This window comes from Garra rufa, chromosome 8, assembly GCF_049309525.1.
Source record: "Garra rufa chromosome 8, GarRuf1.0, whole genome shotgun sequence".
In the NCBI taxonomy this organism is placed as follows: Eukaryota; Metazoa; Chordata; class Actinopteri; order Cypriniformes; family Cyprinidae; genus Garra; species Garra rufa.
Genome location: NC_133368.1, coordinates 11,831,655 through 11,856,750, shown reverse-complemented (window position 1 = coordinate 11,856,750; position 25,096 = coordinate 11,831,655). Strand labels below are relative to the sequence as shown.

General features: G+C 33.0%; 1 protein-coding gene across 1 annotated transcript in view; it reads left to right on the top strand.

Annotated features, from left to right (window-relative positions):
• dgkh (diacylglycerol kinase, eta) overlaps positions 1-25,096 on the top strand; it is a 69,111-nt gene that overhangs the window by 10,720 nt on the left and 33,295 nt on the right. The window contains exons 3-14 of the mRNA XM_073845440.1: positions 703-809; positions 904-1,029; positions 1,115-1,217; positions 9,590-9,752; positions 10,276-10,384; positions 10,534-10,673; positions 10,760-10,841; positions 14,691-14,782; positions 15,951-16,050; positions 16,141-16,429; positions 18,244-18,375; positions 23,548-23,682. Coding sequence (XP_073701541.1) covers positions 703-809; positions 904-1,029; positions 1,115-1,217; positions 9,590-9,752; positions 10,276-10,384; positions 10,534-10,673; positions 10,760-10,841; positions 14,691-14,782; positions 15,951-16,050; positions 16,141-16,429; positions 18,244-18,375; positions 23,548-23,682 — 1,578 coding nt within the window. The remainder of the gene's footprint in view (positions 1-702; positions 810-903; positions 1,030-1,114; positions 1,218-9,589; positions 9,753-10,275; positions 10,385-10,533; positions 10,674-10,759; positions 10,842-14,690; positions 14,783-15,950; positions 16,051-16,140; positions 16,430-18,243; positions 18,376-23,547; positions 23,683-25,096) is intronic.

Below are 25,096 nucleotides of genomic sequence, written 5' to 3'. Positions count from 1 at the left end.
TTTATTTTTAATCAAAATTAATAATAAAGACATGTACACTTTTCTCATCAAGTCATCAATTAAATTAAATGATTGATGAATAAAAATGTATGAATTAATTATTATTATTACTACTACTATTATTTTTACTACTACACATCTTTGCACAAAATATTAATTAATTTATTTAAATAATATTAATTATTATTTATATATAAAAAAAATATATATATATATATATATATATATATATATATATATATATATTTCCTAAACAGCAAATCATAATATTAGAATGATTTCTGAAGGGTCATGTGACACTGAAGACTGGAGTAATGATGCTGAAAAGTCTTTTTTTTATCAACACAGACAGCCTTAGACATTTTTAAATGCATATAAAATGATTTTTTAGGAAAATGAAAAGAAAGAAAAGCCAATCCTTCAAAATGACAGATAATGATTATTTGTACAGTGACTCTCTGCTGTCCAATTTATAAGAACCTGTTCTTTGATTAAAGAAAGGAGTTAGTTGTTAGCATTTGGTACGTCTTTAACCCTCCCCTCAGTTGATCACTGTATGTTGTGCAGTTTAATTTTAGCTTGTGGCGTCTTTTATCGCCTCATATTTCTTCCGCTGACATGAAAATACTTGATTGCTGTAGAAGCAGCTCAAGGTTACTGCTAGCCAGTCTCATAGGCAAGTTTAACATTACTCTCTTGCAGTGTGTAAATTCAAGGCCCACAAAAGATGTGCAGTCAGGGCCACCAACAACTGCAAATGGACAACGTTGGCCTCTATCGGGAAGGACATCATTGAGGACGAGGATGGGGTGAGTCTCATAAAGCTTGTAGTTCAGTGAGCCAATGCATAACCTAACATATGGATCTGCTGCTGTACATTTTTATTACGCTCTATTCCTGTAGATTGCGATGCCACACCAGTGGCTGGAAGGCAACCTGCCTGTCAGTGCTAAGTGTGCCGTTTGCGACAAAACCTGTGGCAGCGTGCTGCGCTTGCAGGACTGGCGTTGTTTGTGGTGCAAGGCTATGGTAAGAACTACATATCCCAGAATCACTTATGAGTACTTGAGTTCAAAGAGCTTGTGAACTCTAAAAGCCGTCTGTGCTTGGACAGGTGCACACGGCATGCATGGATCTCTACCCCCGCAAGTGTCCCCTCGGCCAGTGCAAAGTGTCCATCATCCCCCCTACTGCCCTCAACAGCATCGACTCAGATGGTAAGAGTTTATTTTTTGAATGCAAGTTGGATTATGCAAGTCAGAGTTTGTATACATAAATATTGATAAATATTCATGGAATTTATTAATATTAATAATATTATTTACACAATAAATATGCTCTATTTGAGTGGAAATAATTAAAATTGTCATATTTATTTTTTTTATTAATTATTATTATTATTATTATTATTATTATTATATAAGCAATTATTAATATATGCATTTTTGTATAATATGAATTTAATTTATTAATTTATGTTATGTTTATTGTTTATGTTATTTATACAATAAATATGCTGCATTTGAGTAAGAATAATTAAAATGGTTATTGTATTTACACATTTTTATTTTTTAAAGTATTATTATTATTATTATGTAAGCAATCTTGACCTTGGGAAAGGTGTTTGTAAATAACATTATTAATATTATTATTATTATTATTATTATTATTATTATTGTTGTTATTGTTATATAAGCAACCTTGACCTTTGGAAAATGAGTTTATAAATTACACATTATTATTATTATTATTATTATTACTTAATAATATAATAATAATAATAATAATAATAATAATAATAATAATAATAATTAGTATTATATAAGCAACCTTGACCTTAAGAAAATGAGTTTATAAATTACACATTATTATTATTATTATTATTATTACTACTACTACTATTACTATTACTAATAAATAATAATAATATTTATAAATAACACCTTATTATTATTATTTAAGCAACCTTGATCTTGGGAAAGGTGTTTATTAATAGCACATTATTATTATTATTATTATTATTATTATTATTATTATTATTATATAAGCAACCTGTGGCCTTGCGAAAGGTGTTTATAAATAGCACATTATTATTATTAATATTAATATTAATATTAATATTAATACTACTGCTACTACATGTGCCTTTGCAGAAAATATACATTTAAATCATTTATTTAAATATTGTTAATTATACAATAAATATGCAGTATTTGGGTGAGAATAATTTAAATAAGTGATAGTATTTAATCATTTTTAAAATTAATGTATTTTTATTGTTAATATTATTACTGCTACTACAACTATGTGTGTCTTTGCAGAAAATATTAACTTAATTCATTAATTTAAATAATATTGTTTATGCAATAAATATGCAGTATTTGGATGAAAAGAATTTAAATAACCATAGTATTTATAAATTTTTTACTTTTTTTAAATAAATGTATTATTATATAAGCAACCTTTACCTTTGGAAAGGTGTTTATAAATAACACATTATTATTATTATTATTATTATTATTATTATTATTATTATTATATGTGTCTTATCACAAAATATTAATTTAATTAATTGATTTTAATTATATTATTTATACAATAAATATTTGGGTGAGAATTATTTAAATGGCCATAGTATTTTTTTTTAATTATTAATATTATTATATTACTATCATGGCTCACATTTTTGGAGGTTATAATCTCACTAAAACCACTATTTATTATTGTACAGTGAAATTATATAAATTATATTATTATATTATTTTAGATTTTTTTTTAAATGTTTTAAAAAAAATTCCCAGTGTTTTCAATTTTTTCACTTTATTTTTTGTTTGTTTTTTGTTTTGGGGAGAAGTTTTGAGTTTGATAGTACATGAAACTCTTTCATTTGAAAAGGTCAAGGTCAAGAATGAGTGATTGGCTGATTGTGTGCTTAAACATGATCCCACTTTGGACATAATGTATGATTATGTATTGGTGTGTGTGTGTGTGTGTGTGTGTGTGTGTGTGTGTATGTGAAGTGTTGGGAAGAGCTCAGGTGGAGGGCTGCTATAGATGGATCTCATTAACTTTGCTAATTCCCAGGCTGCATGAAGAGCAATATCTCTTTCATCATACCTCTGACCTCTTCTGATTTGACCATACATATAAGATGTGTTTTCTCCTGTCTCGAGAGACACTCTGCGCCCACGTTCCTTTATTTTTCTTTCCCATCTCCGCTGTATATGTCAGAGCGGTGTGGAAAGTCACTTTCCCTTAGAGCATCTTGTCCCGACGCATGTAAACATAACAGCCTCTGGTGGACCATGTGCTTGGAAAATTCGAGACGAGAGCAAACAAAAGCACTCTTCCATGCCCGGCTCTCTCTTTCTCCATCCCTTTCTGCATTATTAACCTGCTGCTGAGGATTCATACCTTGCTTGTTTGCTCAGTCAGCCTGTGGTGGAGCATATGCCACTGATTTCCAGGAAATTGCACATTGCCTTTTATTGACAGCTGTATGAATGCTATTTAGAGCTGCTTCATTCTCTACAATAGGTGTAAAAATAGTCAGTGGCTTTGTCTGAAAGCTGAAAAAAATATTTAGGGTGCTTTAAAATACAATACACAAATGTTTTAGGAATTTAAGACACATGCTTAGGTTTTATTTCCTATTTGGGTTGGTGTGTATGCTTTATTTCCAAAGCATTGTTAGATGATAGTGTTTCCTGTCATAGCTATGCAAAGATGTGATTCAAAAACAATATCATAGCTGTTAAACTAAATCTTGTTATGATTTTAAATCAGTATTTAATCTCAGAACGATTTCGAAGTCTCATTTTGTGGTGGCTGTGCCTTAATTCAAGTGATGAAGGCTTTAAATAGGGTAACTTGTAATCTCTAACCTATTACATTTCCAAAGTAACCTTCCCAACACTGTTTATTTATTTAAATAGTAAAATTATTGATAATAACTTGTGGAGCCCTACAATCAAGCATAGCAATTATGTGGCTTTTTTAAATCTCATTTTAACTCGCAATCTCAATTTTTATTTGAAAAAAAAAAAAAAAAATCAATTAGATTTCGTGCAGCCATATGTTACCATGTTTTAATTCACCTGTATGGGTAAATATTGTATATTTAATAGCATGCTCATTTGTCCTGCTTTAAATTAGCCTTTTTCATCATCTATTCCGCTTAGTAAGTCTTTAAAAACATTACATTAATTATTCATTTTAAACATTATTTATAATTAATGTTGTAAAAGTATTAAATTAAATGATTTGCAGAGCTCAAAATAAATATTAATTTTTTTATATTGTACATTATGATGTACATAATCATGTTGCGATGCCTAAATTCACTTGTAGCATTCAAAACGACTGATTTCACTCTATCACTGGCTAAAGTTTGCTAGTAGAGGTTCCTAGTTAATTGCAGAATCCAACTTATTCAGACATCAGCTCACATTGAAAATGACTTCTGATTGCTTTTTTTGCTACAAATTATAGTTCTAATATACATAACATTGTGATGCCTGATGATTAATATACATGCCTTAAAGTGCGGTTACTCATTGCTTCCGTTTTGCGTGATGGCGAAAATTTTCACACAGATTTTGTTCATGTTCAAATAAAAATTGTGATTCTGACCAACAAAAAGGTGCTTATTTCTCATTGGAGATCACAACTACACAACTACTCCACATCACAACTAAAAACGATAGCGACATGGAGGAACAATATCACTGGAATCACTTTCAGAAGGTTTTATTTTTCAAGCTGATGAATGATAAAACCATTGACAGCCAATCAGAATTCATCCATCTTTAAAGAGCAGGTCATGTGGTTTTTGAAAGTGTACTCATATTGTGTTGGAGTCCCCTACAACAGGTTTAAATGCATCTAAGGTCAGAAAACATTGTCATTTTTTTTCAGAATATTCATTTATACATAAAGTCATTTGTCAATGAAACGGTTTGTTCTAAGCAGCTTTATGTCTGTAAACCCCTCCCTTCCATAAGCCTACTCTGCTCTGATTGGTCAGCTGGCCAGGCCTGTTGTGATTGGCACAGAGAGGAGATCTTGAGCAAGTTAGTGAGCGCTACCATCTGTGCTGCCAAGTCCGCAGTTGTTTTGACATTTGGGGGTTGAAGCAGCCCCAATAACGTCACATTTAGCCCATGGAATGCTAATTTACCAGGGAAACCCTGACAAAAAGTGTGTATTTTACACTCTGGAATGCGATTTTTACTGGGAGATCCCCCTCGAAACGCGATTAAGCTAGTTTTGAGTAGTGCTCCAATCTGTTTTAAATATAATGACGTAAAAACATTTTGTTTAACACTTATGCAAGTCAATCATGCCCACAGCTAAAGTTTTTAGCTGCTAAACTATAAACACTTTACAAATCAATATTGGTGGATACGTTAGCTGAGTGCTAACGTGACTAACTGATGAAACAACAGACTTTGTAAACCAAAATATGTCTAAGTTACATTTTTTATTATTAAACAAAGTAATTAGAACCACAACAGTCTACATTAATCGACACATTCTTAGGAAATAGTGGGTTCACAGCGAATTATCAGAACTATTTCAGCAAGTCAGTAACATTGTGGTTTACCTGAAAACCTAAAGATGCACTAGGTATACATCACATATTAGCACAAAAAAATTATATTGTAAGCACTCACTTGAAAATGTACACATAACGTTTCAATTGTACTTACAGGTTGTGGTTGGGATACGCTTGTTAGTCCAAATAAAGAAGATTAAAAAAAAAAAGATAAAAGCAAATATTAGAGAAGCAGTCCTCAGTAAAATGATGAGCACACAACAAATGGCTTGAATTGTATTGCTTTGGTATCATGGAAAAAAAAAATATATATATTTTAACCACTGATTCTTCACATAAACTTTCGGCAATAAATACAAACAAACTTGCTTTCGCAGCATCTTCTCAACATGATAAAAACACTAACTAGTGGAAGTGTTTGTGGGCAGGTCAGACTGTTCATATTTTGTGGGCAGGCAGGGATTATGCTAATATGTTACTTAGTGAGGCACATCGGTATCAGGCAGAAGATTCGAAAATATGATGACTCGTTAAGGTGGCTTTGAGTTTTTAGAAGCAATATCTTTATGTGTAATAAGCTTGTTTGAATAACAACTTTGCAGACTGATAATGGATGATAATATAGTTATCACTGTTAGTGTCCGTGGGTTTTAAGTAATTAGCAGCTTAGTTTTGGACACAGCAATGGATGTTTCAGGGTTTTCATCTGGCCGTGTGTGAGCGCTGAGGACATCCACTATTGATCAGAACCTCAAAGCTCCTGCGACTTTAATTGGCGGAGCACATATCGGATATAGAGATTAGTTGGGGCCAGACAGGAATGTAATGAAAATCAATGGCTGTGAAGTTTCGCCTGATATATTTTTGGATTCCTTTGTTGTGGCTCCTGTTAATTGGCTGTTTAAATCAGACAAAATGAACGGAGGCATGGACCGACTGAACCCTGTTAAACTGCTAAAGAAGCAACGAGGGATACAGAAAGCATGAGAATATAATGGGAAAGTAGGAGAGTCCATCACGTGTAAGGAATCCCCCGCCTCAGTGCTAGGTGGCGAGGAGAGCTGCATCTTAATTCGCTCAGGGCTGCCTTTGGCACGTGCTCAGGCTTCGTGACTCAATTTGCCTCAGCCTGCCTCTGGGAGAGATAGCGAGAGAGCGAGCTGAAAGAGGAGGCGGGGCTTCTTCTAGACCTAAAGGGGTCTACTGACAGACGTCCACCCACGCGCCAGTATCCGCTCGCAGCCTCATGGAGAACTCGCAAACCTGCGCTTGAGGGCAGCTGTCAGCTTTGCTAACACTCATGCATGCTTAGAGCCAACATAATGCAGCACACATAGATGCATGCAGGTACCCAGAATGAATGCATTGTGTGCACATGCAAACAATTCCTCCCATACGTCTGCAGCGGAGAGACAGGAATGTGAAAATCCAAATGGTGCATATGGTGAATCTCGTAAACACAGCGGGTTATTGCTCGCAGCTACTGGCATGTTCAGGCTGTTCATGGCACATGCTGCATGCATGCGTGTGATCATCTCGATTGCAAGCATGTTTGATGGCAGCTCCTCACTCAGCCTGGTTCTGAGGACAAAGAAATTATAGTGCCAGATTATTTACACACTATAGTAAACATAATTTACAGTAAAAACATAATAGGCTGATGCTTTGCTTTTACTTGTGCTGCAGCACAAAACACTTTCCACTCCTTTCTCTGTGATTCATCCGTGTCCAGGCATGAAGAAAACTGTTCCTAAGCAACATGGAGTCAACAAAAATCTCATCATTATCTTTTTTTAGCATGCACGTTTTGGCATTTAGTTCATGTAGTTTAATTGGTAAGCGTGGTGTTTGCCATTGTAGGGAACACATAAACTGATATAAGCTCTGTTCAAACAACTCTGAAACTGAATTATTTCAGTGTTAAGATAAGCTAATAATGCAGTATTAGTAAACTTTAGTTTTAGTAATTTTTTTTAATACGTTAAAATGGCAATGCACCAAAATGTACCTAAACACTGAAAGAGCTGAAAACTAAAGTTGAAAATAAAGTTTTGGTAATTAAACTTGCGTGGTTATTGAACTGTTCAGCTTGTGTTTTCAGGTGAGAAATTAAATTAGTTTTAATTAGTTTAAATTAGTTCTTCAGCAATGAGTTATCTATCATTATTTCAGCTAAACAAATTTTACTAGTCACTAATGGAAATAATAAAAACATCACTGTTTTGGTCATTCGGTAATTTGGACGAGAAGTTTTTCAGCTGAATATTTTGTGACAGTTTGACATTTAGCATTAGCATGGTAGAAACATAACAATGTGATAGTCTTAAAGGGGAACCCTGGGTATTAAGACTTGTATGGCTTAATATAATGTAAATGATGTCTCTTACTGAAATAAGTAATAGAAAACCATTTCATATGTTCATTTTATACAATGAGCTACTGGTGCTACCTGTTGCTATTTTTACCACAACACAATTTAGAATACACAACTTGAAATAAAATACTGATACAATGACCACAGCTGCTTAAAGAGCTTATAGGTGGTGATAGATGTAAGCGAAGGCTTAAACCAAATGCCGAACCATCGATTTTTCCCCATAAGGAGTCTAGACTCCTCCGTATATCGAGTGAAATCTGCGCTGAGAAATTTCTTCAGTGGCTGCGGCGTCATGACAAGCGTTGACATGTTTACATCCTGTCAGGATGGCATCTAGTGTTTCTTGTCTCTGCCGTTTGTACGCTCTTTCAGTAGCTGTGGTCTACTAAAAGCCTCAAAGGCATCAGGGCTAAAGTAGAGAGAACAAAGACGCGGGTCTTTAGGAAGTTTTTGTCGTCCACAGGCATCTTCCTAATCTTTTCTCTTCTTCTTATCACTAGGAAAGAAGTCTTTTTTAGCTGAATATTTTCAGTTGCTGTTTCAATTGCCATGAATTTTAGTGTGTCACTTCAAATACATTTTACAGACAATTGGTTTTTACAAATAATCAGTGACAGTTTGGCATTTAGAATGTTAACAGCATAAAAATGTGATACTCTTAAAGGGAACCCTAGGTATTAGGACTTTAATGGCCTAATATGATGTAAATGGTGTCTCTTACTGAAATATGTTGGAGAAAACCCATGAAAGATTTACGTTATTTAAAAAAAAATGTTTTATACATATTTTGGACTATAGGGGGCACCATTATTTCAATGATGTGAAATGATTGCACTCGACCTGTTGCTATTTTTGCTATTTTTGCTATTTTGCTATTTATGACCACAGCTACTGAAAGAGCTTACAGGTGGTAATGGATATAAGCAAAGGCTTAAACCAAATGGCATACTATTGATTTTTTCCCACAAGGAGTCTAAACTCCCCCGGATATCATGTGAAATCTGTGCTGAGAAACTCCTTCAGTGGCTGTGGTATTATGTCAAGCATCGCCATGTTTACATCCTGCCAGCATGGCATCTAGCGTTTCTCGTCTCTGCCATTTGTAAGCTCTTTCAGTAGCAAATGCATCAGGGCTAAAGTGGAGAGAACAAAGACACAGGTCTTTAGGAAGTTGTATTCAATTAACAGGCATCATCCCATTCCTTTTAACCTTTTCTAATGGCTAAGAAAGCAGTGAAGACTTACATAACTTCTCTTGTTGGCCTTCGACTGAAAAAACAAGCAAAATGTGGCAACGTATCAGTATTTTATTTTCAAAGTTGTGTTGTGGTAAAAATAGCAAAAGGTAGCACCAGTAGCTCACCAAGTGCAACCATTTGACGTCATTGAAATAATGCTGACCCCATAGTCCAAAATGTGTATAAAATTGATGTAGATTTTTTAAATAACGTCTTGGGTTTTCTACTACGTATTTCTGTAAGAGACATCATTTACATTATATGATCTTGGGGCAATGCAGTGCATTCTAGGATTATTTTCCTTTCAAAGGACGGTGTTGCTATATCATGTGACCAAAATATGGTATCTGCCTGATGAAAAAGTATCAGTATTAGAGCTAAAACATTTCTTATCTTTTTGGTCTTTTCCTGTGACAGGTTTCTGGAAGGCAACATGTCCCCCATCATGCGCTAGTCCACTCCTAGTGTTTGTCAACTCAAAAAGCGGAGACAACCAAGGGGTAAAATTCCTGCGTCGTTTCAAACAGCTGCTCAATCCGGCTCAGGTCTTTGACCTGGTCAACGGTGGACCTCATTTAGGGTAAGACCAGTTTGCCAGAAGTCATTGGAAGTGACCTATTGACTATTATCTTAGAAGCAAATCAGTGTTTTTACTTGTTTTGAGTTATTGACATATGATAGGATTTTTATACATCAATATAGTAATTTTATATGAAAGTATAATAGAAAGTATGTTTTTCAGGTCTCATAATCATTTTTAGTACGTTTTCTTACCTTTTTGACTCACTTTAATAATCCTACACTGGGACAAATCAATTTTTCCATTTAACCCTCTGGGGTCTGAGGGTGTTTTGGGGCCCTGAAGAAGTTTTGACATGCCCTGACATTTGTGCTTTTTTCAGTATCTTAAAAACATATGAATGTAGTCTAAGCTCATAAAAACTTCAGGCATTATGATTATAAAAGTATTAGAAAATACTGTTTAAAATAGTTTAACAATCATAACAACTACCCAAACCTAATCTCACTTGATTCCTTTAACTTTGTGACACCTTTTAAGTAGCATTTGAGTTTAAGTTAAATTGTTCTTTTCTCTCTTCAAGTCTTCGCTTGTTCCAAAAGTTTGACAACTTCCGGATCCTCGTGTGTGGTGGAGATGGAAGCGTTGGTTGGGTCCTGTCTGAAATCGATAAACTAAATCTTCACAAACAGGTAACTGAAAAGCACTACACCATGTTCTGTCGATTAAAAGTAAACTTGTCACAGTATGGTTATGACTTGGCACAAGACTATCAGAGCAGATGTTTATGAGGATTTCTTAATGAGCTGGCTCGGTGATCTGAATCGTTTCTCGTTGGCAGTGCCAGCTGGGCGTCCTGCCGTTGGGCACCGGGAATGACCTGGCGCGGGTGCTCGGTTGGGGGCCGTCGTGCGATGATGACACTCAACTCCCTCAGATACTGGAGAAGCTGGAGCGAGCCAGCACGAAGATGCTGGACAGGTACAGAACGCACACTAGCATGACCACAACTATGTCACACGTATAATATTCGTGTTGTTAGCTACATCTACAGCTGCTGTTTACAGGTGGAGTATAATGACGTATGAGATTAAAATACCTCCCAAACAAAGCTGCCCCACCACACCTGAGGAGGCAGAGGACGGCCAGGTACCAGCAACACATCAGCGCCAATGCATACATCTACATCAACACCAATAAAAGGACTGTTGACATGTCACAGTGTGACATGCTACACTTTATCTAAGACTAGGCGCCACTAAAATACAACAAAGACAATAAAAAGACAACACATCTTTCAACGGTGTTTCCCTCACTGCATACAAAAGAAAACATTTGGCACACCCACTGTAGTCTGCTTCACAAACAAATGACTCTTTTGAGCTCAAACTTATAAGTTATTTCTTTGAGCCATTATTTTTAGTCATGTCTGAATATAAATAAATAAGTTGAAACTGTTACTATATTTTGTAGGGTGACCATATGTCCTCTTTTTCCGGGATAAGTCCTTGCCAGGATTTGTAAATTGCCTAAAATGCCCTGGTTTTGGCTTTGTTGCCAGGTGCTCTCTACAATCCTCATACATTATACAGTCAAGCCCAAAAGTATTCATACCCCTGGCAAATTCTGACTTAAAGTTACTTTTATTCAACCAGCAAGTTTTTTGACTGGAAATGACACAGGCTTCTCCCAAAAGATAATAAGACGATGTACAAGAGGCATCATTGTGGAAAAAATTATTTCTCAGCTTTTATTTACATTTGAACAAAAAGTGGCATGTCCAAAATTATTCATACCCTTCTTAAAGGAACACTCCACTTTTTTTGGAAATAGGCTCATTCTCCAACTCCCCCCGAGTTAATAAGTTGATTTTTACCGTTTTGAAATCCATTCAGCCGTTCTCCTGTTCTGGTGATATCACTTTTAGCATAGCTTAGCATAGATCATTGAATCCTATTAGACCAATAGCATCACGTTAAAAAATGACCAACGAGTTTCCATATTTGTTGTATTTAAAACTTGACTCTTCTGTAGTTGTATTGTGTACTAAGACCGGTGGAAATGCAAAGCTGCAAGTTTCTAGGCTGATAAGATTAGGAACTACACTTCCATTCCGGCGTAATAGTCAAGGAAGTTTGCTGCCGTAATATGGCTGAAGCAGGCGGAGTATTATCAGAAATGAGTTCCCAGCTAGTTTAGCATTTGCACATGTGCTGCGTGGTATTACTGCTCCTGCTTCAGCCTTATTACGGAAACAAACTTCCTTGACTATTACGCCGGAATGGGAGTGTAGTTCCTAATCTTATCAGCCTAGAAAATTGAAGCTTTGCATTTCCACCGGTCTTAGTTCACGATATAACTACAGAAGAGTCAAGTTTTAAATAGGACAAATATCGAAACTCATTGGTCATTTTTGAACACGATGCTATTGGTCTAATAGGATTCAATGATCTATGCTAAGCTATGCTAAAAGTGATATCACCAGAACAGGAGAACGGCTGAATGGATTTAAAAACGGTAAAACTCAACTTATTAACTCGGGGGGAGTTGGAGAATGAGCCTATTTCCAAAAAAAGTGGAGTGTTCCTTTAATAATCAATAGAAAAGCCTTTATTGGCTATTACAGCAATCAAATGCTTCCTACAATTGCTGACCAGCTTTTTGCATGTCTCCACTGGTATTTTTGCCCATTCATCTTTAGCGATGAGCTCCAACTCTTTCAGGTTGGAGGGTCTCCTTGCCATCCCCCTGATCTTTAGCTCCCTCCACAGATTCTCAATTGGATTTAAGTCAGGACTCTGGCTGGGCCACTGCAAAACGTTAATGTTTTTGTCTGCTAACCATTTCTTCACCACTTTTTTTCCACAATGATGCCTCTTGTACATCGTCTTATTATCTTTTGGGAGAAGCCTGTGTCATTTCCAGTCAAAAAAACCTTGCTGGTTGAATAAAAGTAACTTTGGTAAAAACTACTTTTCAGTCATTACTTTCAGCAAATATGAAAACAACAGGAAAACAAAGACAAAAGCCATACATAGTTTAGAAATCCTGGGGGAAAGTGTACAGTGGAGATTAAAATTAGAGAACAGCCTACAATTTCTTAATTTTCACTGCTTAGTCCTATTTTAAGTTATCCTAACTGGAGTAGAAGGGTTTTTTAAGCATATTCCATAAATAAATGTGTTCTGAAGCACAGTATAAAAAACTTAAAGGAGAACTCTGATCAAAATTAGAAAACAAGTATAGAATCCTCCAAGTTATTGGTGTTATTCTGGCACCTGCTGCTAATTTTCTTAATTATATGACAAACCCTATTTAACTGGCAGCATTCCTCCAATTTTCACTGAGACTCCAAGATGATGGGCTACTTAGTTGACTGAAACCCTGCAACAGGAGGTTGTCCAAGAGGAAGATGCCATTGCAAGAGAAGTTGGTCGTTCCAAATCTGTGATTTCTTGAATATTGCAGATTTACAATGACACTTAATTCATTCAAATCCCCCAAAATTGCTGATCGTCCATCTAAGACAAATGCACAAGAAGACAGGATAATGCAGAGACTCTCAATAGAGAATCGGTTCAGCACACTAGCTGGAATTGCTCAATAGTTCAGTGCTGAACGTCTGTCTCGGCATGTTTAGAAGTCAGACTGAAAGCATACTCTGCAGTGACCAAACCTCTCATCAGTAGAAAGAAATCCAAAGGCTAAGCTCACCTTTGCTGAGGAGAATGTTGTGTGAAGAGAGAAGAACTGGTCCAAAGTTCACTTTAGTGATGAGAGCAAATTGAATTTATTTGGGTCTGATGGGAAACATTTTGTTCTGCGTCAAACTGAAGACAAACTTAAGCCCAAGTGCGTAAAGAAGTCAGTGAAAGGTGGAAGAGGAAGTGTCATAGTTTGGGGGATGTTTTCTGCAGCAGGAGTTTGGCCTTTTATACAGATACATGGCAGGGTGAATGCAAACGTTTATCAGAACCTCCTTCAGCAACATGCAGTTACTTCTCTGAAAGCATCTCCCAATCAGCCTGCAATTTTCATGCAAGACAGTGAAGCTAAAAACAATGAAATAGTGAAATGTCCAGGCAAGAGTCACTGGAAATAGATGTGCTGAAGGCATTCAAAGCAAGGGCCTCTAACTTTAAACTAATTTCTGACTACTGTAACCCTCCAAAATATTAGTTATAATCTTCTTTCATGCTACAGTGGTTCCTGTTTTCTAATTTTGATCAATCACTGTGTTTTCCACAGTTGAAATTGTCTGGTTATTTTGCCAAACATGTTAGTGGATCAAAAATTTTGAGTGATGAAGATAAACAATATTTAAGAACAAAATCAAGTATTTATAGAGTGCTCTCTAATTTTGATTTCAGCTGTATGTATGGTCGCCGTACTATTTTATACTTGAATGTTCATTTTTTAAACAATGTGGATAATTTGATAATGCATTTTAGCTGTATTTTTAGCTTCATTTAACACATTTTACTATGTGTGAATCCATTCTACGTAGAAGTGTGGTCACATTTACTAATGTTCAACACATTTTCATTGGCAAAATCCAGCTATTTCAATAGGAATCCACACAATCTGGAATTTCACATTTCGAAGATGGAATATATTGCCATGTTGATCAACACAAAGCTGCTTAGTTTAGGTTCACTCACTATTGGCAATTGTCCTTTTTTGATTGTGAAATTGCAGTAAGTGACAAGTAAGTAATCTGATTGCACAAGTCAGCAAATTTCCCCACCAAAACGACTGAAATCATAAAATGAGAACATATTCGGTAGGATCTTGCTAATTACTGACTAAAAAAGAAACACACTTGGGTTTTATTGTAATGAACAGTATTTTTTTTTATAATACTAAAATGCTACAAAATATTATGTAGCATTTATTAAAGACCAATTGTGAGGTGATTTAGTTTCTATATTTTTTTTCTGTCTTGCCTTGCAATTTATAATGTGGAAAATGGCTCTTGACGTGCATCTGTGGCTTTAGTTACAGATATCTGCTTATGAGGATTCAGTGGCTGCTCATCTCACAAAGATCCTGAACTCAGATCAACACTCAGTGGTCATATCTTCATCAAAGTAAGTCCTCTCACACTATACAGTTCATATGTGACCCTGCACCACAAAACCAGTCTTAAGGTTTTTTTGTTTTTTTGTTTTTTGCACCTGTCAAGTTTGAGATTTTGGGACTTTTTTTTTTTTTTTAGACTAGTGGAAAGAAAACATCCAAAGAGACTGTTTAGTTTTCTTTTATAGCACTTTATCTATTTGTGTCATTAGATTTCAATTACAATACATATTTTTAAAGGCTGTTTTCTCAAAATGAGTTTTTTCTTCTACACTGAGTCATAAATCTTCTCTTCAGTAGCACTTACACACAACTTTACATTTTATATTCCTGTCTATATCCTGGAAGTTTTTACTTTAGGGATTTGTTCATATATAATTTACTTGATTATATACATTTTATTCCCCCAAATAATTGTCAAAATATAGTGTTTTCCGTCTGTTCCAAGTTTTTTGCTGAATTATGGAGTGACAAAAATGAGATACCCCAAATTCCCTCTGTAAAAACTTTTGACTGTAATATCTCAAAAAAACTGACTTCATCCAGTGTTTAGATTTTTGTACTAGAAATGTATGCAAATTAGTGCATTTGCATATTTAAACCTAACATTTTAGAATACTTGTAATACAAAAAATGTTTGCAATTAATAATGTAATCAAGCAACTTGGTTAGTAAGGCAATAAGTATTAGTTTTTTTTTTACCCCAATTCACCTGCAGTGTCTCACCTTAAGTAGCACAGGTAGCAATAGCCAACAATACAGTGTATGGGTCAAAATAGATTTTTCTTCAATGCCAAAAATCATTAGGATATTAAGTAAAGATCATGTTCCATGAAGATATTTAGCAAATTTGATTTCCTATTGCAAATATATCAAAACTTAATTTTTGATTAGTAATATGCATTGCTAAGAACTTCATTTGGACAACTTTAAAGACGATTTTCTCAATATTTAGATTTTTTTGCACCCTCAGATTTTCAAATAGTTGTATCTCAAATATTGTCCTGTCCTACCAAACAACACATCAACGGAAAGCTTATTTATTCAGTTTTCAGATGATATGTAAATCTCAATTTTAAAAATTGACCCGTATGGCTGGGTTTGTGGTCCAGGGTTGCATATTCCACCACTAACAAAGTAAAACAACAATAAAAAACAATTTCCTCTCATCTCCTCCAGGGTATTGTGTGAGACGGTGAAGGAATTTGTGGCCAAAGTTGGGAAGTGTTATGAGAGAAGCAGTGACAGTACAGAGGAAGCTGATGCACTTTCCCTCAAAGTGAGCTTTTTCAGTCATTACTCGACAGAAATATGGCCAAATAAATCTGTTTATTAACGCAACACCATTGTCTTTGTTCTCTGTCCGCAGTGTGCAATTCTGAACGAGAAGCTGGACTCCCTCCTGCAGACGTTGAATTTGGAGGCCCAGGCCATGACGCCCTCAGCCCTCACCACGCCACCCATCGTGGAGGAGGAGGTGGAGGAGGAGGAGCTGGAGGAAGAGGAAGATCTGAGCGAAGAGTCTTTAACAGAGCTGAAGGAGAATGAGACTGAGAAAGGCTCTGCGCATAAGCTCTTCAGACCCCGCGAACAGCTCGTGCTGAGAGCCAACAGCCTGAAGAAAGCGCTCAGACAGATCATCGAGCAGGCGGAGAGAAGTATGTTTGTCCTGCTTTGTCTTTTGAATAGAAATAAACAGTGATTTGTTGCTTACAGAATGCTTCTCTGGATATAAGCGTCTCTTAAAGACTAATCACATGACTTAAATCGATTATATTCAAATGGATGAGACCTGAGGGTTCTTCCTGATCTTCAGGGATTTCTATCTTTCTAAATGGAGGATCAACACATGCGTCAATAAATCCATAGGTTTTAGTAATAGGTCGTAATTTTCTGTTTCTAAGTCTTTGCCAATATATTTAAATATTAAATATTATATAAAAAATAATAAAATAAATGTTTTGTGTATATTAAAATATTGAATATGATCTTTGATATAATGACATTTATATAACTTGATGTAAAACATTCATATAATAATTCTGTGTACATATATATGTAATAACAAACATGTTAAAATATTGTTTAAATACTAGAAATAAAAACAATTAAATTGCTCTTTAGAAGAAGATTGTAAAATGTTTCAGATGTAGCACATTTTAATGTTAAAATATGGTTAAATGTTATCTTAATATAAGAAAAATAAATAAAATAAAATTTAATGTATAATTAAATATGATCTAAATATGATCAAATAAATATATAACATTTTATGTACATATATAAATGTAATAACAAAAACTTTTACCATAAAAATGTACATTTTAAATACAAAGTATTAAAAAACTAAAAAGTAAATGCTTTTTTCTTTAGAAGATTGTAAAAATGTTTCAGATGCAGCACATTTTAATGTTAAAATATGGCTAAATAGTATCTAAATATGACATAATAAAAATAAATAGAATAACATTTTGTGTACATATATACGTAATACAATTTTTATAATAAAAATATGAGCTTTAAATACAAAGTATTAAACACTAATAATTAAATGTTTTTTTCTTTAGAAGATTGTAAAATGTTTCAGATGCGGCACATTTTAATGTAAAAAATAAATATGATCTTAATATGATATAATAAAATAAATACAATAACATTTTGTGTACATATATATGTAATAACACAAAACCTTTATTATAAAATAAAGTTTTAAATACAAAATATTAAAAAAGTAATAATGAAATATTTTTTCTCTTTAGAAGAAGATTGTAAAATGTTTCAGATGCAGCTCATTTTAATGTTAAAATATGGTTAAATGTTATCTTAATATTATATAATAAAATAAATAGAATAACATTGTTGTGTATATTTAAATATTTAATATTAATAATAATAATATGTTATTATTATATGTAATATTAGCTATATTAGACAAAAGGCATTCGCTAATATGATATAATAAAATACAATGACATTTTTATTTATCTTTAAATATTTATTATTTAATAACGTTATTTAAAAAATATTAACTTTACATACAAACTATAAAAAAAGAAATAACAAACAGCCATATTTACTTAAGTACATGTCACATGGGGACATCCAAGAACCTTTCTTAGTGATGAAGCAAAATAATCAAAATAGAGTTTTGAATTTATTTCAAGAGACAAATGATTCACGGCAATAAACTGAATTTAGCAATGCTAGTTGCATTTCTGCTACTGTGGTGTAAAGTCAGTGTGAAATGATGTAATCATAATTCTTGATATCAGTCAAAAAATTCAGAGCTGAAGCAATTTCAAGACAAGGAAGGATTGCGAAACTAGTCTGATGACATGCAAGAAGCACATTAAAAATTTTAATGCTCACAATTTTGTGTAAATTTATACCTCCTTGAAAAAACACGGCATTTATTATGACACTGTGTGAAGATAGTGCATGAATAAGGAGGCTGTGTTTGTGTGCGTTGTAGTGGTGGATGAGCAGAACGCTCACACGGAGGAGCAGGAGCTGCAGTCTCCCACTGACTTCAGGAAGGACAGTGAGGAGGAAAACCGAGACAATGAGAAGGACGAGGACACTAAAGAACTGGAAGCTCTGCCCTGTGAGTCCACACTTCTCAATCTTAGACATGCTGTCGCTGTTAACTGTTTCCTATGAGACACAAAGTGTTCTTGCTTACTGGCCTTAAAAGCTCAATCCTCTATTGGGGGGCATTCAAGTGCCAGAATGTTTTTTTTATTTCGTCTCACTGGAGCTGTTTGTGCATGAAAAGTCTATTCTTTACAAAGACTGGAATGATGTACTCTGCATAGTATGCACATTTTCTGTGTGCTTGGAATACTCATATATTTATTACAGTTGCCAAAATAACACTTGTACATAACTCTGAACTAGGCATTTCTTCACCTCAGTGCAATGCACGTGATCTCTTTTTAGACTCCTTATTTAACCAGACTGCCAAAATTTGCGTTTTTTACACGAAATTTAATTTTAAATACGAAATACCCTGATTAATTTACAAGATGATAACCAGATGCCACTCATGTGCAACATGATGAGATCATGTGACTATTACTTGAGACATTTATGGCGGTAAAAAGCCTACTGACTAACTGTGCTTTTTATTTGTGATTTGTGATTTGTGATTCAGTTTTGTTTGTGCCTGAAAGGGTTAGTGCTGCCCTCTAGTGACAAACTCATTGTAGTAAATTATTTCAATTCCGTGTTACTTTTTTTTTAACTAATTGTATTATATTATATTATTTTGTTTATTGTTATAAAGAAAGAATTACTTAGTTATTAGTTACTCTTATTATTATTATTATTATTATTAAATATATTTTTTTTCAATTATTATTTTAGTTGGGTAAACTAAAAATGTTTTATAAAATAGTTTTTTATAATAAAATAAAAAAATAGAAACATTTATTATTATTATTATTATTATTATTATTGTTGTTGTTGTTTTTGTAATAAAAATGCAGCCACATAAATTATTATTATATGTGGCTTTATTTTTATAAACATATAATTGCTTTTAGTTGTTTTACATGTTACTATTAGTTTTTAAAAATCATTGTTATTATAAAATTATTATTATTATTTTATTTAGATATATTTTTATAAATACATAAATACGCTTAGTTGTTTTACACATTATTATTATTATTATTATTATTATTATTTGTAGTAGTTTTATAATAAAATGCAGTAACATAAATAATAATAATAATAATAATTATTATTATTTTAGTTGGGTTTATTTTATATAAAAAATGCTATTTTACACATTACTTTTATTTTAAAAATTCAGCAACTTAATATTATTATTTTATTTGGGTTTATTTTTCAAAATAAAGAAATACTCTTGTTTTACTAATTATTTATTTATTATTATTATTATTATTATTACTTTTTATAATAAAAATGCAGCAACATAAATTATTGTTGTTGTTATTATTGTTATGTTTGGTTGTATTCTTATTAGCAAAGAATTACTTTTAGTTGTTTTACACATTATTTTATCATCATTATTTTAATATTATTATTATTGATATTATTATTATTATTTAGTTGGGGTTATTTTATTTTATTTATTTAAATTGCTATTAGTTGTTTTACAAATTGCTATTAGTCATTTTACACATTACTTTTAGTTAAAAAATTCAATTATTATTGCTATTATTATAATTAAAAATTATAATTATTTTATTTGCGTTTATTTTTATAAATAAAGAAATACTCTTAGTTGTTCTACACATTATTTATTATTTAATATTACCATTGTCATTATTATAACTTTTTTATAATAAAAATGCAGCAACATAAATTATTATCATCATTAGTATTATTGTTGTTATTATTAGTTTTTTTTTTTGTAAAAAAAGAAAAGAAAGAAATGCAGTAACATAAATTATTATCATTATTATTACTGTCAGGCCCGGCTCCAGAATTGAGATGAAGGGTGGGCCAAGGGATATTCAAGGTGGGCAGGGGTTATGATTGGGGGTGGTAACTACATACATCATTGTGGTAACTAACTACATACATCATTTTAATACAGTGATAAAAGCAACAAAATTAGTGTGTGAAAATAGAGTATTATTTATTACCCCATATCCCAAATATCAACTTATATACGTCATTTCCATATCTAAAATACACATTTTACAGTCTTGCACATTGATCTAAAACACAGCTTCCTACCAGTTGCCCTTTACAAAACATCCAGCTCTGTTTTATCACAGGTAGAATGCAAAATATTTAAATACAGGCATTTTACTGAAATTTAATTTCTGCAATATTTCAAACCTTTAAACCACGGGGGGAAATCAACCCATGACAACAGTTTAAAAGTAGCGTTTTTAAAAAAAAAAAAAACTTGTGCGTACTGACAAATATCTGTTATTATAAGCAGGGCTCTACACTTACTTTTATTGTTAGAAGCACTTGTGCTCCTAACTTCTAAAGTTTTGACTGTGCTCCTAATTGTTTTGAGCACATTCTAAACAATAATAAAAAATCTGATTAAAAAATTAGCCTTCCATTACGAGGTGATATTTGACTCCTTAAAGTGATTTACATTTTTACCTTTGCTTTTACCTTTTCATATGTTTAATGAGGCTCAAGAGGTGCCATGAGTGAAATCAATTTCATAAATTCATGTTGAGATTAATGTTTTAAATAGAAAATTTTGAATACAGAAGTATTAAATATTTAAATAACTGAAAATATCTGCCAGCAGGTGGCGGCAAAAAGATTGATTTAATTACTGAATCAAATCATTAATTTGATTCGTTTGGACAGATGGTTCATTCAGGATTAAAGCAAGTGACTGTCTTTATGAATTGGGAATTGAATCATTTCACAAGATTCGTTTAAAAACGCACGTTCATTTATAAACGAAACACCGCTGTGTTTGAATGGAGATGCGCAGCGGCTTAGATGTGACTTGTTTCAGATTACTTTTGACGACGAAACAGAGTAAAATCAGGAATAGTGTTACAGTCAGACAATGTAAGTCACTTAATAATAACTTCTTGTTTATTTAACTGCTGTATTAAATCAATATCTCATTTACAAACTCCCATAAAAATGATTAAAAGCTGTCACTCATCTTAGTTCGCGAGATCACAAAGCCCTATTATAATCAACGACGCTCTATACACTGCACAATCAGTCTCTTATTTACACTCTCTCTACACTTTGTTTTTGAAAGGATTCATGAGATATGTCTGTGATACATTACTCAACGTTACAAAAACACGTAGAAACCTTTGAAGCTCCCTTGAGCGCAAATATGCTGATCGAGTCAGTCGCATATGGTGCTCCTAAATATTTTTTCATAGTTGCATGTAACGTTAGTAATTTTCAGTCGAAAATGGTCGCACTGTAGAGCCCTGTATAAGATGTGCTGCTCACGCGTTATCGCAAAATCGAAAGTAAAAATAACAGCGCGAACACTCATCTAAAAGCGATTGACAGTGCAAAATTATATACAATATTAGAATGTTTGCGGGTGCAGGCGGTAAGAAAAAAATATGGAGCTCAACTGAATGTCGCACCAGTTTTGTGATTGGCTATAAGTCTATGTAGTGTGGGCCAAGCTTCTGATTGGGTGGGCCAGGCCCACCCTGGCCCCCCCCGTGGAGCCGGGCCTGATTACTGTTATTATTGTTGTTATTATTAGGGGTGTTTTTTGTTTAAAAAAAAGAAAGAAATGCAGCAACATTAATTATTATCATTATTATTGTTGTTATTATTAGTTTTTTTTTAATGCAGTAACAAATTATTATCATTATTATTGCTGTTATTATTGTTGTTATTATTAGGGGGGGTTGTAAAAAAAAAAGAAAGAAATGCAGCAACATGAATTATTATCATTATTATTGTTGTTATTATTAGGGGTTTTTTGTAAAAAGAAAAAAGAAAGAAATGCAGCAACAAATTATTACTGTTATTATTGTTGTTATTATTAGTTTTTTTTTTTTAAATGCAGCAACATAAATTATTATCATTATTATTGTTGTCATTATTAGTTTTTCTTTTGTTTAAAAAAAAAGAAAGAAATTAAGCAACATAAATTATTATCATTATTATTATTATTGTTTTTGTTATTATTAGTTTTTTTTTGTAAAAAAAGAAATGCAGCAACATTTATTATTATTATTATTATTATATTTGGGTTTGTTTTTATAAACAAAGAATTACTTTTAGTTAGTGCTGGGAAATGATTAATCAATTAAACGATTAATCACATCCAAAAAAAAGTTTTTGTTTATATAATAATATATATGTGTGTGTGTACTGTGTATATTTATTATGTATATAAAGACACGCATACAATATATATTTAGAAAATATTTACGTGTATTTCAATGTATATATTTATATTCACATAATTTATATTATATATAAACATATTTAATATATAAAAATAACAAGTGTGTATTTATAAACACATAACAAATATACACACTACACACAAATATATTATGTACACAAAAACGTTTATTTTGGATGTGATTAATTGCAATGAATCGTTGCCCAGCACTACTTTTAGTTGTTCTTCATGTTACTGTTGAATGTTGAAAAATATTATTATAATTATTATTATTGTTATTATGTGGGTTTCGTTCTATGGTTAATCCCTGAAAAGGCCTTTAGTCTCAGTATATCACATTACTCATTACATTATAGTTCTAGTTGTTTTCATAAAGCCAGACTGTTTTAAATGCGGAGACAAGCTTTTGTTTTGCAGAATTGCGAAATAACGCAATCTTTTTCCTTCAGAAGGTTTGGGATTTCCTTCAGCTTACAGACTGTAGTGTTTATAGCTGCGAATATGTTTGTAGGTTTCCCAGAGGATCCCTGTGCTATATTTCTGTCTATAGAGAACACATCTTTGTTTGCTGGACAGTGGCACTTCCTGTTTACACAGAGGCCTGCTGTCTGCTCATGCTTCCAGTGGGGCATGAAACACTGCCTTCATTCTCTAAGTTGGTTCAGTCTCTCTGGGGCTGTTAAGTGCCCGTGATGTGTTTTAGTTTGTTTATGTGGGTTATGTTCTGCTGAATATCTCTTTTACACCAGCTTTTTCACTTGGTGTTGAGAGCCAGTGACCAAAATGCACGGGTTATTCTCACGTGCTGGAAAAAACTGAGCAAAACAAAACAGCATTAGATTTTGCTGTGTAATGGGCATTTGGGCAGATATTTCTGTGATGAATGAGTGTGTTGAGCTCATGTTTTGTTCTGTTTTTGTGCTTCTGCAGTGGCTAAGTCACCGTGTTCGCCGCCAGAGAGGCGTGTTAGTCGCAGCACGCAGTCCTGCGGCTCCTTTTCCATCACTCCCTTCACCACAAGCAAGGAGAACCTGCCTGTTCTCAACACACGCATCATCTGTCCCGGTACGACCACATGTTTACTCCGCTGCTGCTGACCGGAAAATACTTAAAGGGATAGTTCACCCTAAAGTGAAATATCTGTCATCATTTATTCACTCTCATGCTCTTTCAAACCAGTATGACTTTAGCTTTTTCCAGTAAACACAAAATGGAGATGTTAGGAAAAATGTCCGAGCTGCTCTTTTCCGTACAATGAAAGTAAATAGTGACCTGCGGCTGCCAAGCTTTTAAAAAACAATCAAGGTTTAATAAGTGTAGTCCGAAAGTCTGCAGAACACTTGTATATTAAATGTGCACTTCAAGTAGTGTACTTGTGGATAATATAATAATAATGTGTGACCTAGGACCACAAAACCACACTGTAAAAAGTTTTCGCCAGTTTCAACTTAAAAACTTAAGTTTAGCAGCTGCCTTAAAATTTTAAGTTAAATCAACTTAAGTTATTTAAACTCACACTTAAATCAACTCATTTTTATGATAATAAGTTAAAATGACTTTATGCTTTAAAGTTTTAAGCTGATTTAACTTAAAAATTTGAAGCAGCTGCGGAACTTAGGTTTTTAAGTTGAATCTTGTGAAAACTTTTTACAGTGCAGTCAAGTGTATTTAGGTGTAATTTTAAAAAACTGTACTTGTGGATAATATAATAATAATGTGTGACCAAGGACCACAAAACCACACTGTAAAAACTTTTCGCCAGTTTCAACTTAAAAACTTAAGTTTAGCAGCTGCCTTAAAATTTTAAGTTAAATCAACTTAAGTTATTTAAACTCACATGTGAAATCAACTCATTTTTATTGTACTAAGTTAAAATGACTTGTAGTTTTAAGCTGATTTAACTTAAAAATTTTAAGGAACAGCTGCTGAACTTAGGTTTTTAAGTTGAATCTGGTAAAAACCTAAGATTTATACATCACCTGAAAGCTGTCCATTTGATGTATGGTTTGTTAGGATAGGACAATATTTGACCAAGATACAACTATTTGAAAATCTGGAATCTGAGAAAAAAAAAATCACCTTTAAAGTTGTCTAAATGTTCTTAGCAATGCATATTACTAATCAAGAAGTAGGTTTTGATATATTTACGGTAGGAAATTTACAAAGTATCTTCATGGAACATGATCTTTACTTAATATCCTTATGATTTTTGGCATAAAAGAAAGATTGATAATTTTGACCCATACAATGTATTTTTGGCTATTGCTACAAATATACCTCTTCTACTTATGGTTTTGTGGTCCAGGGTCACATATAATTAATAAAATAAAAGCACACTTAAGTTTACTTAAAAAGAGCACAGTGTAATAATTGTACTTTACATTTTTTCACACTTTTGTGGTGCTTTAAACTAATTATTTTGATGTGTTGACTAACAAACCAAAATACATAGAAATGTACATTAAGTATATTTCAGTTT